The sequence below is a fragment of the Hemitrygon akajei genome, chromosome 4, assembly GCF_048418815.1.
Source record: "Hemitrygon akajei chromosome 4, sHemAka1.3, whole genome shotgun sequence".
In the NCBI taxonomy this organism is placed as follows: Eukaryota; Metazoa; Chordata; class Chondrichthyes; order Myliobatiformes; family Dasyatidae; genus Hemitrygon; species Hemitrygon akajei.
In genome coordinates this window covers 174464569-174485324 of record NC_133127.1, presented here as the reverse complement: position 1 = coordinate 174485324, position 20756 = coordinate 174464569, and the positions used below count along the sequence as shown (strand labels likewise).

The 20756-nt window shown below is 39.7% G+C and overlaps 2 protein-coding genes across 9 annotated transcripts in view; one reads left to right on the top strand and one right to left on the bottom strand.

Moving 5' to 3' along the window:
- LOC140726964 (proteasomal ATPase-associated factor 1-like) overlaps positions 1–20756 on the bottom strand; it is a 474892-nt gene that overhangs the window by 163866 nt on the left and 290270 nt on the right. The gene's annotated exons all lie outside the window — the stretch shown is intronic.
- Positions 1–20756, top strand: part of rab6a (RAB6A, member RAS oncogene family) — an 86005-nt gene that overhangs the window by 34605 nt on the left and 30644 nt on the right. For all 8 annotated transcript variants that reach the window (XM_073044011.1, XM_073044008.1, XM_073044012.1 and 5 more), the window contains exon 3: positions 17865–17918. In XM_073044011.1, the coding sequence (XP_072900112.1) occupies positions 17865–17918 (54 nt within the window). The remainder of the gene's footprint in view (positions 1–17864; positions 17919–20756) is intronic.

Here is a 20756-nt window from a genome sequence, read left to right as displayed (position 1 = left end):
ATACTTTGAATAGCCTTCTAGCTTAGCTATGTGGTCCTTGGCAAACTTCAGATGGGCAGCAATGTTCTTCTTGGAGAGTAGTGGCTTTCCCCTTGCAATCCTGCCATGCACATCCCTGTTGTTCAGTGTTTGCCTGATGGTAGATCTATGAACACTGACATTAGCCTATGCAAGAAAGGCCTACAGCTCATTAGATGTTACCCTGGGGTTCTTTGTGACCTCCTGGAATGTTCCATGTCTTGTTCTTGGAGTGATTTTTGTTGGTTGACCACTCCTGGGGAGAGCAATATTGGTGTTGAGTTTCCTCCATTTGGACATCATCTGCCTGACTTTGGTTTGGTGGAACCCAAACTCTTTAGAAATGCTTTTGTATCCTCTTGCAGCCTGGTGAGCATCAACAACTTTCTTTGAGGTCCTCAGAAATCTCTTTTGACCGAGCTTGGTACACTAATAAAAACCTGTGTGGTGAAGATCAGACTTTGATAGTCAAGACCCAGGTTTATGGCCTGTAAATAGGGCAGGACCTCCCACACTCACACCTGATTCTAATTTCCCCTTTAAAGGAACTGATAATCCTGGAGGTTCACATACTTTTTCCAACAAATATATGTAATATTGGATTATTTTTCTCAATAAATAAATGAACAAGTAATGTTTTTCGTATTTATATGGGTTCCCTATCTAGTTTTAGGACTTGTATGATGATCTGATCACATTTTAGGTCATATTTACGCAAAAATAGAGAAATTATTAAAGGGTTCACAAACACAAGTGCCACTGTACGTCATTAAATTGCTGAAGAGATTTAGGGAATAGAAATGAATCAGAATCAAACTTTAATCGCCAAGTACCTATGCACATACAAGGAGTTTACGTCCGGCAGATGTTGTCTCTCTGCTCATAACAATAATAATGATAAATATAAATGAAAATATAGATTATACATACCGGTAGAATGAAGTGAATAAAGATAAACATTTCCATGGAAATAGTCAAAATTCAGAGAGGGTAGCTTTGAAATGCTCATTTTCCAGGTGCTGGACAGTCAAAATGTAACATCCTCCTTGGAAAGGGAATGGACTTTTCTAAGAGAAATGCTGAGAGATAGCTGAGGGGGTGAAAAACTGCAATGGTAAAATCAGAATGGGACTGACTGAATTACACTTGTTGAGACACTTCAAGTTCCATGTTGTACCAATTCTGATTGATGTCTCTAATTGGTTTTGGCTTTGAAGCAGTACTTAAATGGGCAGTAGGGAGCATTGATGCTTTTAGGCAAATATTGATCTGTTTATTACCCACCATCCTGCTTGACCTACTGGCTTTGCATTTAAAGTACATGGTTGTGAGTGTTTTAGCTTAATGGTTAACTGATTCTTCTCATGGTTTCTGAAATTTGATAATTTATATATGCATACTGTATGTGTTACAAAGAAGTTACTGATTGTTTGTTCATTAGAAAGAATTGTTGTGTTTTCAGTGCAGATAGTTTCCATGGTTCATGGTTGATTTATTCCTCCATACACCTGCAGAAGATTGGTGTGGACCAGCAACCCATTGACTTTTTAACTTTCTGAAACTAACCAAGACCAATTAAATCTTAATGATCATATCATTTAATTGTTTTTGTAGCTCTGAATTTTCCAATGATGTACAGTTGACTACCATTGACCTAGGATTGGAAGCACATTTTACAGACTGTTGTGAATTGAAGCTGTACTATGCAGTGTCTTAATCAACACAGAGTAATGTTTGTTACTGTGTCAGTCCATATTAACCCAACTGAGATAAAAAGATCTGATTTAAAAGACAGTTTGCATGTGAGCTTCTGCTTTCTTTCAAAATTATCATTATATTTTGCTTTTTCCAACTTGAGTAACATTGCCTTTTTTCAGCTGATTGCACATTGTCTCATGCTGCACTCAAATAAGCCTTCATCCTTTATTTCTCAAAGTAGTGGATGGAAGTAACATTATTTTTGGGGAAAAATGATTATGCAGATGGTTTTAAAAAATCTGCCTTTATTTAGTAACAGCTTTTATTCAGTCACGAACTATTATGAATTTTCATATTTTATCATGCGGTTAATTAAATGTATAATATGCAAATGAAAACTTATATAATATAAAATCTCAAACCTGGGATGAATCATCAAAATTATTTTAGTTCTTTATGTTACTTTTAACCAACCACAGAGATCCTCCATGAGAAATTTTCAGTGATATTATTTCAGAGGTCACGTGGAGAACATTCTATATTCCACACAGACTTTCCAGGTCAGGATTGAACATTAATTTCCAGGTTCAAGGCAACGGTGTCGCTCTCCTGTCTAAATCCTCTGAATAACATGTCATCATATCACCTGGCTGCTAAATTTGGCTAAGAATGGTTTATGAATATATAAATGAAATCAAAAGTCTCAATGGATTCATGCTACTTGTATGAAAGTTGGTGATCCTTTGCATTGAATGTTAGTGACAAGTAATATCTGTATTATTGGTTTAAATTTCTCGTTTTTGTGCCTAATGCATTAGTCAGAGCTGCTGACTCATTAGTCACTCATATTTTACGAATATGACCATAATTATGGAAATACAAGTAAAAAGGATTCTCTTGGAAGTATACTGTATCCCACTTAAAATGCACCCTTTATTCCTGCAGTGTGAATATAGGAGGGGGAGGCAAAAAAAATTTACCAGGTGAAGAAGTCGATATTCATGGCATCAGGTTGGACTTTAGTGGCTAGCAAGCTCCAGCTGACATTCATTGTTTAGTTGGCCAAGATTTCACTGTAGTTTGTGTCTGGACCAGTCCAGATATAGTCGGTGGATTATCATCAGCCATCACAGCTTACTTGTATTAAATGAGATGGGAGAAGTAGTTATCTATGAAATGGGTTTTTTTTTAAAAAGTGAGAGCAATGCAGGACAGATAGAAACTGAAGTGTATAGGAACTGGACTGTTTTCAGATCAATTGGTTAGGGCTAGTTACCTTGTTTTTATTCATAATTATAATTTGAGTTGGTTCTCATATAGCATGGATGACATGAAGGAACTTGAAACCGACAAATAGATTTTACACTAACAAAAAATCATTATCTGGATTGCAATAATTATATTTGTATCAAGACTTGAACAAAATGAGGCTTAAAATGAAAATAAGACTAGCAAGTCAGTCAGCATCTGGATAAAGAATTCTTTTAATATGTTGAGTGAATTGTTGAAGAATTGCCTGACCAGCTGGATGTTCTTTCTCACGTTTTCTTTTTACAGGGTTTCCATCCTCTCACTTTAAAACATTTTCAATTACTGTTTTAAAAATATATTTAATTGTCAATTTTCTTTTGTGTACTAAAGCCATTGATTTACTTAAGTAATTTATGTAACACTTACAGTTTGCAGTTTAGAAAGCAGAGGTGGAAGTATGCCAGTTGTGTATGAAAATGCTTTGTGCAGATATGCATTGGATAACAAAGATTTAAATAATCCCACACCACACAGGGTTCAAGATGAAATTTAAAGTAGTACATTTGAACAACAATGGAGCTGACTTTCTAAAGTCTAAATGAAAATGTGACCTTTCACCGGTGTTTAGCTTCAATTTTTGCTAAAGTGCACTTCAATTCCAGTTTGAGAAGCAGCTTAAATACATAAAATGGAACACTTTATGCTAAGTTGCTATTTATACTATTTATCTGGATAAGCTATGTAAGGAATGCGTAGATACTGATGTGTAGTAGTAGCTTGCAAAATCATGGTGCAGGTCTCTTAAAGTAGTTTAGTGACCGTGATTTAAATTATGCAAGACTTAAAGGTTTTATTTGGTATTGTCATCCCAAAGGCCCTTAGCAAGGACTTGAAACATTTGCTTTAGGTTGTGTACAGTTGAAAAATATGATGTGGTCCATCACATTATATAGGGTTGGATTAACATAGTTTACAGTACTATGTCAGTAATTCTTTGTGAACCTTGCTATTGGTTAAGAGAATAACTCGGTGAATTAGTAACAATTTTCATTGTGGATGTATAATATTGTAGAGAACTGTTAAATGTAAAATGGAATAGCAGTATGGAAGAAATTTCTCCTGCCTTGTCTAGAATAGCTGAATCCATATTTTGAGACTGAATAATAATTTATACCCTGACCAAGGGAAATGATCATCTATGCATCTGCCTGCCAAACCACCAAAGAATTTTATATGTTTCAATGTGGTCATCTCTCGCTTTTTATAAACTCAAATTTATAATCCTAGTCTCATAGAGGGATCAGAAGTGGAGAGAGTGAGCAGTTTCAAGTTCCTGGGTATCAAGATCTCTGCGGATCAAACCTGGTCCCAATATATTGATGCAGTTATAAAGAAGGCAAGACAGCGGCTATACTTCATTAGGAGTTTGAAGAGATTTGGTATGTTAACAAATACACTCAAAAGCTTGTATAGATGTACTGTGGAGAGCATTCTGTTAGGCTGCATCACTGTCTGGTATGGTGGGGGGGGGGGGGCTACTGCACAGGACTGAAAGACGCTGCAGAGGGTTGTAAATTTAGTTGGCTCCATCTTGGGTACTAGCCTATAAAGTACCCAGGACATCTGCAAGGAGTGATGTCTCAGAAAGGCAGTGTCCATTATTAAGGACCTCCAGCACCCAGGGCATACCCATTTTCACTGTTACCATCAGGTAGGAGGTACAGAAACCTGAAGGCACACACTCAGCAATTCAGCAATAGCTTCTTCCCCTCTGCCATCCGATTCCTAAATGGACATTGAACCCTTGGATAATACCTCTGTTACGTACCCCGTAACTGGGTGTCTTACCAGCGAAGATAGAAGTGTCCGTTGGAGTCTGGTACTATTTTCAAAACAGTGTTTATTAGTAAAAATATACAAATCAATATCAACAATGCCAATATACAGATAATACACGTTAGCAATACTAAACCTAGAAGTGTGGGTATAATAATAATCAATAATAAACAAGCTCTATTGTTGTCTAGGGGATAATGAATTGTCATATGTGAGTATAAAGTTCAGTTCAGTTCATACGTGCTGAGGTATTTGTTGGTCGATGTGTTGTAATTGTTGGAGGGAGAGAGAGCGAGCAAACAGTGACAGCTATTGTCTTGCAAAGCTTCCTTTACGATCCTGATCCGTCAATATGTTGTTGTGGCCTCTGTCCTTTAGCTAGACCATTCTTCTATGGTGGACTCGTCATCCAGGCAAGGGTGGACACACACACACACAAGCCCCCACCGGCCTCGCTATAAACACTGTGAGTTAAAATTGACCGATCCTTCGTTCGGTCTCCGATGCCCCCCACTTTTCTTGTGGGTTCCAACACTTAAACAGTGCTCACTAGTGTATCTCTTGGTGCGTCTCCTGGTGTGTCTCCCCAGACCTCACTTTTATCCCTACTCACGGGGTCTCAGATGCCAATCAGTTTTGAATGGCTTAGCCCATCAAACCAGCCCACTCCAGCTGTCCACTGAGGAATTTTAATGAACAGAATAGTACCAAGTAAACAGCCCTCTCCGGAGCCGTGAGTCTTACAGGAGTCATAATATGGTCTCTCTCCCCCGGTGTTATCTCGCCCTTGTCTGAAGCAAATGTTCCAGTCCCAGTATGTTTTGTTCTATCTCTTTCTCTCTCATTAACAGCCTGGCAACAGTAACTGTTTGTAATTCTCCCAGAGGAGGGGGACATGGGCAACCTTGCACCCTTCTGCCCATCAGAGCTGTTCATCCTTCGTAACACCTCACTTTTTAAATGTATAGCATTTCTGTTTTTTTTACACGATTTTTAATCTATTCAATGTACGTATACACTAATTGATTTACTTATTATTACTATTTTGTTTTCTATATTATGTATTGCATTGAACTGCTGCTGCTGCTGTTAACAAATTTCACGACACATGCTGGTAATAATAAACCTGATTCTGATTCTGTTTAAACCCTGCACACGATAAAGCTTCTGACATGGAAACAATGTGTGGAACCTTTGCAACTCCCTCTACCTCTTAAATAGAGAGATCAGTCATTTACCCTGTATCTAGCAGTAGGCTCACCAGGACTGCAATCTAATCCTCTTGCACAAAAGGTGATCTTGCCATTTGGCCCACTTATTGCTTTTTATAACTGTATTTTCACTAACAATGATTTATGTAGGGCACCCAGGTTTCTCTGATTGTTAGTAGCCTTCAAATTTATAATTTTTGAATCAAGAAACTTGGTTTTCATCTCTTCCATTTTACTCAGTCTGCTTTGTTCAGATATCTACTTTGTTGTTTGCATCTCCTGAAGCCTTCCTGCCCCTTTCTGATACCTCATACTACTACCCAGAACAAATGTGGATATTATACCTTATCCCCGCATTCAAATTTATACAGGTTGTGAACAGCTGGACCCCAATAGTTGCCTGCTTTACCCCAGCAGTCACAGCACCCTAAGCAAAAATGTCCTATCTTCTGTCAGTTAACCAATCCTCAGTCCTTGCCAATATGCTGTCTCCAAAACTATGCATTAGAATTTTGAGAAACAATTCTTCCACTTTTTAATGAAAATTATCTGAAAATCCTATAACAAAATATGTTCATGTTTGTTCTTAATCTGAGCGTTGCAACTTTGAATTCCATCAGATTTGCCAAACACATTTTTCATTTCATAAACAAACACCAGCTGTGTCTGGTTCTATCGTCATTTTCTAAGAACCCTGCTGTTACTTTTGGGTTCCAGCACTTCCTTACCATTGATGGTAGATGGCTCTTTATCTACCCAACTGTAGTCTGTAGCTCTTTCTTTCTTGTCTCTTAAATAATGAGGTGCATTAAAACTTTTAAATTCTTTTTAATATATCATTTAAAAAGTAATTGCTTCTTTTAGATGCTTCTCAAGAGCATACTTTAGTACTTATTTTGCTTTCCCTTTCCGTTTCCTTTTTCAATGTCTTGTTCCCTGTTGGATTTTCTTTTCAATCTTCTTTGACAAAATTTGAGTCTTAAATGTTCAGTAGTTTCATTTAATATCAGAGGAAGTATGCAATATACATCCTGTAATTCTTGTTCTTCACAGGCATCCATGAAAACTGAAGAGTGCCCCAAAGAATGAGTGACAGTTAAAATGCTAGAACCCCAAAGCCCCCTTACTCCCCCTTCCCATGCACAAGCAGCAGCAAAACAACGACCCTTCCTCACTCCATCCACTTTCACAAAAAAATCAGCACCCTCCGGCCAGCAAGCAAGAATGCAATGTCAAAGTCCCCAAGAAAGACCATGATCTGCAGTACAACAAAAACGAATTGCTCACCCCACAATTTGACATACCACAAGTGTTCAGATTCAGATTCAGTTTATTGTCATTTATAAACCACAAATACAATGCAGTTAAAAAATGAGACAACGCTCTCCAGAATGATATCACAAAAAAGCACAAAACAGACCACACAAGAAAAACCACATAACGTTTGGTAATCCCCAATCCAGAGTCCGGAGAGGCTGCTGCATATCGATATCGCGCTACTGTCTTAGCACGTTCACCGGAAAGGAACTAAAAACCCATCAGACAAACCTAAAGCTACAAGACCTACACAAAACCACATAGTTTTACATATAGTTATAGTTAACATATAGTTTCAACAGTGTAGACAAACCCATAATTGATAAAAGACTAACTGACAAAGACCACATAATTATAACACATAGTTTCAACAGTGCAAAGCAATACCATAATCTGATAAAGAGCAGTCCATGGCACGGCTTAAAAGAAAGTCTCAAAGTCCCGACAGCCCATCATCTCACGCAGACGGTAGAAGGAAGAAAAACTCTTCCTGCCATGAACCTCCAGCGCCACAGCTTGCCGATACAGCACTTGGGAGCTCCGACCACAGCCATCTCCGAGTCCGTCTGAAAACTTCGAGCCTCCGACCAGCCCTCCAACACCGAGCACCATCTCTGCCGAGTGCTTCGACCCCGGCACCGGCTGCCAAGCAACAGGCAAGGCCGAGGATTTGGGGCCTTCCTCCCAGAGATTTCTCCAATCGCACAGTAGCAGCGGCAGTGAAACAGGCATTTCAAAAGTTTCACCAGATGTTCCTCCGTGCTTCACACGTCCATCTCCATCAAATCAGGATCGTACATGGCCCCTACTTACAGATAACAGATATTCATTCCTGGAGTGGCCACTGCGCGCTGTGTCGCGGCGCCATCTTGCATCTTCCTCCCCCTTCCCTTTCTCCACAAAATGTAATACAGTATTTAACTCTGTTGCCACAGCTGCACTACTTTTTTTTCCTGTTGGGTTTTTATCTTCAGGGATATATACAAGCTGTAAACTATGTATTAATTTCAAACTCTTGTTGAGAGCTTTGATACCTGAATGACAGAGCCTTGTCTTTAGTTGTCTTGGACTTCCTTTCCATTGGCTCAAGCCTCTGTTCTATGAAGCCTGTGGGGTAGCTAGTATGCAGTGTTCTACCCCATATTAAAAGAAACTGTGTACACTATATGAAGTTCTGTCCACCAAATGAAGTTCAGCACCTGAAATATCAGTATTGTCATAGACAATCCCAACAGTTAGTGAGCTGAATGTTGCACTTCTATCAAGACAAGGGAACATGGATGCTTTGACATCAGCCATCTCCTGCTCACAGATTTTTTTTTGTGGGAAAATCTGTATTATCATCATGGAGGGATCTTTTCAATGAAGAATGAGCTGATCTGATGTGTTGGTAGCTACCTTTGTGGAATTAGTGAAATACTGTTAACATTTCAGCTAATTCTAGCATGGAACTAATATGTTATGTTTAACTGGTGCATACGCCCAAACCTGGAATACTCAGATGAGGTGAAATAGGTTCTCTATTCTGAACGTGGAAAATATCCTGGTCTGTATCCCTAAGGGTAAACTTGCCCTGTTTACTACAATGCCAGTGTGTTAGGAAGAAATGCAGCCCTCTGAAGTTATATACTTCAGTCACATATTGTCAAAGTCCTCCTCTTGACAATGCTTGGAGCACAGTCTCATCAGATGGATAAACACACAATTTTATTGCAACACTTTTGTTCCAGGCACTGGCATCTTGGGTTATATCACTTTACAAGAGAGGGACTGATGTATAACATCAGCTGTGCCATGATAGAGCAATTGAAGTGGTTGTCTGTTCACCAGTCATCAGTACCTATCTCCGTCAACCTGACCCTAAAACATTTGCATCAACAGAACTGCAAGATGATCATTGTTGAAGCTCTGAAGGACCCCAAAGTGGTAGATCTTCTCAGACAGCCTGTCAATCTATAGGAGCCACATGGTATCCAGAGCTTTTGCACTAGCATCTTGCATAGTTGGCATGTGTAAAGAGACTCTTTGGTTCTCCACCAAGAACAAACAGGACTATATTGATGAGAATGTCAGAGATTACAGGGCTTCTCTACCACAAACATAACATTCCTGCATTGAACCTGCACTTTTTTCATGGGAAAAGGGAAAGTTGTACAGGTATCTGAAGGTAGTGGTCCAGCTGAAAATCTGTGACCAAAGATTAGATAATAGATGAAGTGGGTTAATGTAAGTTCTACTGTGCTGTAAAACAATCTACAAACCAAGAACCCATTGTGAACTCTTCTAAGACAGAAGCAGTCAATGTCCACCAGAGGCAATATTTTGAAAACCTCTCCAGCATTGTCTCTGATCTTAATATAAGCACCATGCTGCAGCACCTTTTCAGGCCAGTCTTCAACAGTAAGACAGTCTCAGGAGCAATCAGTATCCCCACTGAAATCCTGAAAGTCTGCAGTGAGGAACTTTGTCACCAACCTACAATCTCCCTTCCTACATCTGGGAAGAGGAGAGTACACCAGGAACCATGTGTACCATAACCATGATTGCCTTTAAGACAAATAACTGAATTTGATCTAAGCTGCCACATTTTTTGTTTCACTCATCACCCTTTCCTGCCTTCTCTATCACCTGGATTAACCTCAGGGATGTGTGCATAGCCCACTGCTCTGCTCTACTCTACATCAATGACTATGTGGCTAGGCTCAGCTCAAATGTTATCTATAAATTTGCTGACAATGCAACTAGTGTTGGCAGAATTTCAGATGGTGACGAGGGGACGTACAAGAGTGAGATATATCAGCTAGTTGAATGGTGTTGCAGCAGCAACTTTTGACTTATGTCGGTAAAACCAAAGAACTGATTGTGGACTTCAGAAAAGATAAGACGAGGGAACACACACTAGTCCTCATAGAGGAATCAGAAAAGGAAAGTGAGCAACTTCAAATTCCTGGGTGTCAATATCTGTGAAGATCTATCCTAGGCCCAACATTACATGCAACCATAAAGAAGGCTTTATTTCATTAGGAGTTTGAAAAAAGATTTGGTATGTCACCAAAGACACTTGCAACTTTCTATGATGTACTGTGGAGGGCATTCTGACTGGCGGCTGATTCATTGTCTGGTATGTGGAGGGGGGCGGGGTTGGTTGGCCTACGGCACACGATCAAAATAAGCTACAGAGAGTTGGAAACTGTCACTTCCATCATGGGCACTAGCCTCAGTAGTATCCAGGACATCTTCAAAGAGCAAAAGGGTAGCAGATCCGGTCACCCAGGACATGACCTGTTCTTGTTGCTAACATCAGGAAGAAGAGGAACCTGAAGGCACGCACTCAATGGTTCAGGAACAGCTTATTCCTCTCTGCCATCTGAATGGACAGTGAAGCTGTGAAAACTACCTCACTACTTTTTTACTTTTTTTCTTTTTAATTATTTTTGCACTACTTATTTAACTAATAAATACATAATATATATTTACTGTAATTCAGTTTTTCTATGTATTGCATTGTACCGCTGCCACAAAGACAACAAATTTCATGACCTATGCAGATGATATTAAACCTAACTCTGATTCTCCTTTTTTTAGTTCTGACACAGGATTTTAGACCTGAAATAGTAACTGTTTCACTTTTCACTGATAGTACCTGATGTACTGAGAATTCCAGCATTTTCTCCTTTTCTTTAAGGAAGGTGATCTGATTGATAACTATAAAAGGATCTGCTTGCTACCTGCTGCAAGGAAAATCATCAGCAGATCCTTCTTGGCTGCCTCTTCCCAGTGACCAGGAGCACTTCTGAATCATTGGGATAAGGTGAATATACATAGTTAAGTTGGCATGAATGAATTGGGCCAAAGAACCCTTTTTCTATGGCCATCTTGCCTGAAGAGAAGATGAGCATACCACCATCCTCTCCTCCGGTAAGATAGTGGCATGCTTGGATGCAGCAGCCTCTTCAGGACCAACCAAAGGCCTTTTTATTTTTTTAATGTACTTTTTTATGATTGCAAGGCAATGCTGGACATTAAGAATATAAGTACTGCAGGTCTACTCCATCAGCGAGTAGCTTGTTAATTGAGGAGCTGGACCTGGTGTGGACCATGTTGCTGTCTGCTACAGAAAGGTGTCAGAGGTGGTGCGCAAAGGCAGTGAGTGATTGTCGTGGACTGTTTTCTTGCAATCACAAGCCCTGTTACACATTGGTAATCTAAAACACTACAAGTCTGGTTCACTGTTTATTGGTGTGACTGATGGTGGGGGAGCTGCGTGGCCTCGGTTGTAGTGAGGACTGGGGCTTGCTTGTTGCAGCCATCCAGGAGGGGAAATACTGGATTGGGGAGTGGCCCTTCCTGTTGGTGCTACCCCCCCCCCCCCCCCCCGTGTTCAGTAGGTGGAAGATGAGCTGGATTGGGTGCTTGTGTTCGTCTGTAGAGTGCTGAGTGCTTGTTCTTGCCAACAATACCCATGTACCGTCAATTTACAGGACATGTCACTCAGAGACTGGGGCTGTATTTTTTTTTGTGTAACTCTTGGTTTGGCTAGCAACTTAATCTAGGGGAAGATGGCCTCTGGCCTGGCCAAACTTAAGAAATCTTGTCTGGGTGGATGCTGTGTAATGTGTCCCCTGTTACAAAGCATTACCATGAAATAACAAACAGCACACGATATGCGATTAAACGATTGAGCTTTATAATTCTTAATTTGACTATATGGTTAGTAAAGAAACAAAAAAAAAGGCCCATTCTCATGAAGCAGTCTCACGCGCAATGTTGGAGCTCACAGTTCAGTCCATTAGTTCCCCATTGACCTCCTCCGAGCATAGCTGACCCTTGGACCCTCGCTCCGTCCAGTCTGTCCAGTGGTCTACCAGCTCTCTCCATTCGCGTCTTCTCTCCTCATCTCTCCCCAACAAAAGACCGCAAAATCTCTGCTCCCAAACCCACAAGAAAGAACAACATTCCTCTCATTGGATAGCACATATTCCAAAGCCCTGTTATCTCTAGTCAATACCCAAACATGGTTGCTACAGAGAAACCATTACCTTAGCAGTGAAACATTAAAGAGGCCATTACAGTAGCAGTGAAACCTTAGTGTGTTACACATGTGACTGTTTACTGCTATTGTATGTCTTATATGCCTTGTGCTATGTATTACTGTTGGTACAGTGTTTTGTATCATGGTCCCAGAGGAACGCTGTTTCTTTTGGCTGTATTCATGTATGGTTACAGTAAATTCCGGTGTACAAGCCGGAATTTTCAAGGTTAAAAATGACTTTTTCATGTTACCTTTGTATAAGCCGACCCCTTTTGTAGAGATTTTTGATTTAACCAGAAAAGATCACAAGATCTCTCATGCTGGTACTTGGCTTCACCGGATCCAGAGCCTGGAAATTTTGTGTACCAGTACCTGCTAAGAAAACAGGCCTACACGTTGTAGAGCGTTATAAGCGAATTCTTAATAAATAAATCAGGGAGGGAAATTTTGGATTAGGTCTCCAATGGTAAAGAATCCTCTGAAATGTAACCCCTGTGAAACCATTTAGTGCCCATCATAATCTCGTTAAAACATAACACGGGGTAGCGGGATCAGTATGTGTACTCAGTATTGAGTTTGTGACCACCACGTACAAAAGATTAAAACAAATGCGATATGATGCTGGCTTCAAGCTGAAGGTTGTTGATTTTGCTAAAGGAATGAATAATTCTGCAGCTGCTAAAAGTTTAGTGTAAACGCGAAACAAGTGAGAGAGTGGAGAAAGGCAGAGGACACGCTGAGGGAAATGCTATAGATGAAATGTACAAACTGTGGGAAAACATGCTAGTGGCCAGAACTGGAAGAAAAAGTAAATCACCAGCGATCATGTGGATACATTGTTACCAGAGAAATGATTCGAGTTCAAGCGTTGAAATGGGAGGAAAAACACTGTGAGGTCAGCGAAAATTTCAAAGCTACGCGAAGTTGGTGCACCTGATTTATGAATAGATGTGATCTTGTGTTGAGACAAAAAACAAAGATTGCTCAGAAAATTCCCATGGGGTGTTGTTTATGTTCAAGAACACTGCTGGATGGACAAAGCGGGTTGCTTGAAGTGGGTTAAAGAGCTGTGGTGTCAACGTCCCAAAGGTTTCAGGAAGGAAAAGTCGCTACTTGTCTGGGACATGTTCAAAGCGCACTTGTCAGGTGAGACAAAAGCAGCATTGAAAGCTGAAAATACGGACATTGCAGTCATCTTCAGGAGTTTGATGTCCGTGCTCCAACCACTAGATGTGAGTTTAAACAAACCATTCAAAGACTTCATGCGTCGACAGTGGAACGAATTTGACTCAATAACAACCAATAAATACGACCTGTCTTCCATGTATTTGTTTTTCCAAAGTTGGCACCCTCTGTATAAGCTGACCCCCTAACTTTAGGACCAAAATTTAGGGCCACATTCTCGGCTTATACATCGGAATTTACGGTAAATGATAACTAAATGAACAATTTTGTGAACTCCCTCCTGCAGCTTCACTTAAACCTTTGACTCAAGGTAGTTGCCCTGAAAAATTCATCTCCATCTTGTGTTTGCTTCATGACAGGTGACAGTACTAACCTGTGGGGCCACAACAAATCCATTCTCCATGTAGACTGGAGTCAAACAAGGCTGCACCTTTGCCCCTACCTTTTCTCTATTGTAGAACCTGATGCCATTATAAACTAACCCACCTCCTTGTGCTCATGGTCAGTATCCCTCCATCTGCCGAGTTAGGTGCCTATTGAAATGTCACTTAAACCACGATCTAGGTACCTATCACTCTGTGTTTTAAACACATATACACGCACATACGTAGTTATGTAGTTTTAAATGCTGCCATTATCTGCCCTGATGAATCCACTCAGTGATTTTCCCGTATTTCGTAGGAGAGGTATACCACTTCATCGACTGCCATTACTGCCCCTTTAATGGAAAATTTTTGCCTTGCCTTAGCTTAATGCTGTTTCCACCTCTTCTTCAAGGTCATAAGATATAGGAGCGTAATTTAAAAACTAAAATAGAGTTTTAAAAGGAGAAAACCTTTGTGCCCACTGTGTTCTGCTGCATTAACAGCATTATCCATAATGTTTGCGGTATCTTTGCCTCTCATAATCTTGTAAGCCTTTATCAAATCTTCTTTGAGCCTCTGCTGCCCCAGAGTAAACATTACAAGTTTGTCCAATCTCTGCTTGGAGCTAATGCCCTCTAATCCACGCTGCATCCTGGTAAACCATTTCTATGCCCTCTCCAAACACTTAACATTCTTCCTATAATGGGGAAACTAAAGCTGAATGCAATATTTCAAGGCGTCCTAACTAGTGTTTTATAAAGCTGCAACAGAGCTTCCTGACTCTTGAACGTGATACCTGACTAATAAAGGCAAGCATGCCATATGTCACTTTTATCTCCCAATCAACTTTCATTGCAGTATGGACATGGACCCAATATCCATCTGCACATTAATACTTTTAAGGGTCTTGCTATTAAGTGTACTGTCTCTTTATATTTGATCTTCACATTTGGCTGGGTTAAAATCCATCTGACATTTCTTTGTACCAAAACAAACAGTTGCTTACTTTGGAATTGCTTTTTCAACGTGCTGAGGGCACGATGTTGCCCTCAGCTCCAATAGATTTTTGTGGGAGAGGACCTAATCTTGAGAAATAATGGGAAGCTGTTCAGCCTCTTTAGGATCAAGTCATCCAAATTCAGTGGTCTAGGGCACTTTTATTTCCACATGCTTAACAGCCAAGCTCCAGTATATTGCTGATGTTTGCAGAAGCGTATCAGAGAACATCCCTTCTGCACAACATCTGCAAGAGCACCTGCTGCTGTTGTACTATAGTGTTCTAGTACTCTGGTACCATATTGCCTTCTAGCAATAAAGGTTCACAATGAGACTGGAGAAAACATACACCCTTTCTCATGTCTTGGGAGCTATTTTTTAATGAAAGCAGATATTGATGGAAATTCTGCAGAGCCTGTAATTGAGGTAAAGTGTACATGAATTTGTGACCTTGGACCTGCACAGAATTTGCAGTACATTGGGCAGCAGTGATCCTTGTCTTCTGATGTGTTTTTAAAAGCTACATGTAGGATGGCACAATGGTGTAGTAGTTAGTGTAACGTTATTACAGCTCCAGTGACCTAGGTTCCATTCCACTGCTGACTAAGGAGCTTTTATTTTTTCCCCTGTGACCATGTGGGTTTCCTCCCTCATTCCAAAGATGTATGGGTTAGTATTTTAATTGGTCAATTAATTGAACAACACGGGCTTGTTGGGCTGAAAGGGCATGTTACCATGCTGTATCTCTATAATAAAATATAGTTGGCATCTCAAGGCGGTGGAAAAATAGTAACCGTGCCTGCACAAAGTCCTATATACTTGCATAAATAAAAAGGGTAGGTGTCCTCTTTAGGCCAATATCCATAGCTTAGAAGCATTTGTTGTAATCAGCTGCCTTTGTTGGACAGACCACCTCATTTGCTGACGCTCTATTCCAAGTTCTTTAATGGAAGATTTCCAGGCAGACAGAAGAAAAATTAGATGATATGCTCAAAACCGTATTGAAGTGTAACATCCCACAGATTCCTCAGCTATGATAATTCAAAGTGGAGAAAGAGTGGAAGCAGGTCATACTGTTTGAAGAACAGGCTGGTGGTGTTGTAGTTGTTTAAATCGTTGGGTGGTAAGCTCAGCACTTACCTGGTCAGACCCATTTTGAAGTTTTGGTGAGATCTTTTTCATTCTCTGCATGAAAGTTTGGGTCTAGTCTGCTTAATGTCATTTTGTGCTTTAAACCTGCTACCCACATGTAAATAGTGTTCTAGGTTGTGTTTTCACTGTGTTCTATCTGATTGGAGAAAGCCATCTCTATTCTTGTACTCAAGTCTTCTTACAGTACAGATCAATACAAACACTTGCCTTACTAATTACTTAGCTTTCATGATTAATATAACATCCAGGCTCCTCCGAGCATCAACACCAACTATGCTATATTGCTGTTCCCTTTACTATTGTGCTCCCTTTCATTCCCCTAACTCAGATACTGCAGTGTTGTGATGATTTTGCTCCCATCCGCAAATTCTGCAAGAATCTTGGATTTGTGCCAAGACTGAAACTCCTACTATCACTCGTACGCTCCTCAGGCCAAGTCAGATCTTTCTGGCCATCTTGACCAACCATTTCTATAGTGCTAAGGGCTATAACAAACAGTCTTCAGAAAAAACATATCCATGTAACACCCCACAAAATGAACAGTGTCTGAATCATAGATTCCAGCTCATCAACTGAGTCAAAGATCCTTGAGTTGGAGGTACGCAATGCAAATGTGTTGGCAACAGATCCCAGCTCCCATGTACTAAATCTGCATTGCAGCTATTTTGTGGTGCCTGTTTTAAAGTATTTGTTTAAAATGTTGATTTAATTCTGTCACCATTTCCTATCAGCCACCTAATCACAGCTGTGTGAAAGCAACATAATTTTACCCTATCTGGCTGGTCATCATCCTCATCTGGTTCTACCTATCGCTCACCAATCTCTGCTCCACTCCTCTCTCGTACTGCTATATATTGGCAATCTTTCCTCGGTCCCGATGCAGGCTCTTATTCCAAAACAGTGAAAAGTACTTTTCTTCCCCTCCACAAATGTTGCTTCATTCACTGAGTTATTCCTGAGATTAGATTACAGCATCTCTGGTCTCTTTTGTCTTCATAATTCATTCTACAATGTCCAATAAAGATTAATTTGTTTGTCCAGATTTCTTGTACTTTAGATGATTAGTTGGAAGTTGCAAGCCAAAAACAGAAAATGGTTGAACTATGAGTGATGCTGATTGTGAGGAATGATGTGAGCTAGCAGAGGGCTTCACTGAACCATGCTGTTTAGGGATTGCAGTTCATTGTTTGATGTCCAACTTTGTAACCATTGAGATTAGCTGAATTGTGAATAAAGGTGCCAAGTCACCAAAATAGAATGATCATAAAAAAAATAATGGGTTGATTCTCAGGATTTTCCTGGGTGCTTGAGTGTTTACAATTTTGAAACAAAGAAAAATCAAATGCAATATGTTGATTGGTAGATAAAATGAAGTTGAATTTAAGAAAATGGACGTGTCTGTCCTTTGAATGTAACCTTCAGCCTATTGAGTTGAATTAATCACTAGGAAGTATTAATTTGTGACGAGTAGTAATGCATGCAGTTGAATATTTCATTCTTTTGTCAGCTTAATTGTTAAATCAACTGCATCTTACATGCACACATTTTTTAAAATTCCCTTTATTTAAAAAAAGTGTCTTCATTATATCTGTTAGAATGCATTATGGAAAAAAACAGGTGAATTTTGTCAATGTAACTAATTCCAGACCCTTGGGCTTAAAGGAAAAATTTTTCAAATATTTTGGGATTAATTGTTGTTTAGAACATGAATCAAACCATGTCACAGCTTTGGTTGTGTAATTCACAGCTGGTCCTATTTAGTCCTAAGTACATTTATTTTAATATTTCATTCTCCACCTACAGGCAACCATCGGAATAGACTTTTTGTCAAAAACTATGTACTTGGAAGATCGAACAGTAAGTAACTTAAAAGCATTTTTTTTTAACTTGAAGTTAAGTTTTTTTTTCACTGCTCTGTAAAGTGAAAACAATGATCACAGTAAATTTGCCATGTAAGAACATAGAAAACCTATAGCACAATACAGGCCCTTCGGCCCACAATGCTGTGTCGAACATGCACTTTAGAAATTACCTAGGTTTACCCATAGCCCTTTACTTTTCTAAGCTCAATGTACCTATCCAAGAGTCTCTTAAAAAACCCTTTTGTATCCGCCTCCACCATCACTGGCAGCCCATTCCACACACTCACCACTCAGTTTATATTTTTTTTAAAAAACTTACCGCTGATATTTCTTCTGTACCTACTTCCAAGCACCTTAAAACGGTGCCCTCTTGTGTTAGCCATTTCTGCCTTGCGGGGGTGGGGTGTGGAGGGGGGAAGCCTCTGACTATCCACACAATCAATGCCTGTCATAATCTTATACACCTCTATCAGGTCACCTATCATACTCCGTCACTCCAAGGAGAAAAGGCAAAGTTCACTCAACCTGTTCTCATAAAGCATGCTCCCCAATCCAGGCAACATCCTTGTAAATCTCCTCTGCACCATTTCTATAGTTTCCACATCCTTTCTGTAGTGAGGTGACCAGAACTGAGCATAGTACTCCAAGTGGGGTCTGACCAGGGTCCTATATAGCTGTAACATTACCTCTTGGCGACTAAATTCAATCCCATGGTTGATGAAGGCTAATTCACGCATGCTGCCTTAACCGCAGAGTCATCCTGTGCAGCTGCTTTGAGTGTCCTATAGACTTGAACCCCAAGATCCCTCTGATCCTCCACACTTCCAAAAGTCTTACCATTAATACTATATTCTGCCATCATATTTGACCTACCAAAATGAACCACTTCACACTTATCTGGGTTGAATTCCATCTGCCAGTTCTCAGCCCAGTTTTGCATCCTATCAATGTTCTGCTGTAACCTCCGATAGTCCTCCATGCTATCCACAACACCCCCAACCTTTGTCATCAGCAAATTTACTAACCCATCCCTCCATTTCCTCATCCAGGTTATTTATAAAAATCACAAAGAGAAGGGGTCCCAGAACAGATCTCTGAGGCACACTACTGGTCATCGACCTCCATGCAGAATATGACCCGTCTATAATCACTCTTTGCCCTCTGTTGGCAAGCCAATTCAGGATCCACAAAGCAAGGACCCCTTGGTCCCATGTCTCCTTACTTTCTCAATAAGCCTTGCACGGGGTACCTTATCAAATGCCTTGCTGAAGTCCATATACACTGCATCTACTGCTCTACCTTCATCAATGTGCTTAGTCATATCCTCAAAAAATTCAATAAGGCTTATAAGGCACCATCTGCCTTTGACACAGCCATGCTGACTATTCCTATTCATATTATGCCTTTCCAAATGTTGATAAATCCTGCCTCTCAGGATCTTCTCCATCAACTTGCCAACTACTGAAGCAAGAGATGGGGTGTCGTGGAGCAGAGCTGTGGGGGGCAAATGGTTATATAAAATTTATGGTTTTCTTTTTAGTCAGATGAAGTGCATCATTAAGGTTGTTATCAGGTCTCTATTGAATCCTGTTAAAACCTAACAGTTAATTTCAGCTTTAATATAATAACTGCTTTGCAGACCACCTTCCTCTTTTATTCCATGTGGAGCTTATTTTAGTCCTTTGCTTTTGATGTATCAAATTAACTAGCAAATGCTGGAAACACTCAGCAGGTCACACAGTATCTGCAGAAAGAAAAATTGTTAATATTCCAGATTGAAGACTCCATCACTTGGCCAGTATTTCCAGCAATTTCTGTTTTAGTTTTAGATTTCCAGCATCTGCAGTTTTTGATTTGCCTTTGCAATAACTAACTTTGCTGTAGTTTCTTCTGAAAGGAAGAAGTTGGAGCTCTTCATACCAAGCTGTTCAGTTGTGTTCAGCATGCAGATGTGAGATTGTTGTTCATGTCTTGCAGTTACTCTTATTGTCCACTGGATCTTAACAGTGCCTTTGTCAGGATCTAAGTCAGGAGTCCTGTGAGACAGAGCCTATACTTGTAATGTAATAAGTAGATATACTTTTAAAGTCCTGTGAGACAGAGCCTATACTTGTAATGTAATAAGTAGATATACTTTTAAAGAGTGAAACAAGTTTTCTGAAAGATGGAGTACATCTTCCTGCCTCTGAGATGCACTTTGGTTTTGCTATTATCCATTCATGGATGATTATGGAATCCAAATGGCATGTAATAGAGTGCACTGAACCTTAAACAGACAAAATTAGCAATTTTGTATAGGCTCTTTTTCTATTATATCTCATTTGCAGAAGTTTTTTTTAATTATCAAAAGTATAATGTATTGTTCCCATGTGTTTTTAGTAATATACAGTTTTTGCTTACAGTCATTTATCAATTCCTGATCTTGTTTCATTGTGTTTTCATGATGTTGATATCAGTTGGATTTAGTTAATCTTGACCTTTGCCTTCCAGTTTATTCTGAGATTGTCAAATACTGTGATACTTTCTATTTTTGAACATCTACCCCAAAGGCAATTAACCATGAATAAAGTATTGAAAATACTTATTTCAATGTTGAACACAATGTAAAGCTTGGTACGTGGAGCCCATCATCTTTCCAGAGTGCAATTTTCAAATACTAATAGCTTTACTGTTCATAATTCCGTACCATTGTTTGTGGTCTGCAGAAAATGTTTGTCTTTGGCCTATATAGTCACTAACCAATTCTTAAATGTCCAATCATATATAGATTGACTAATCTGCACCTTTCCCCAAATGCTTTCTTTCCCCAGTCTTCTGATTATTCAATCCCTGA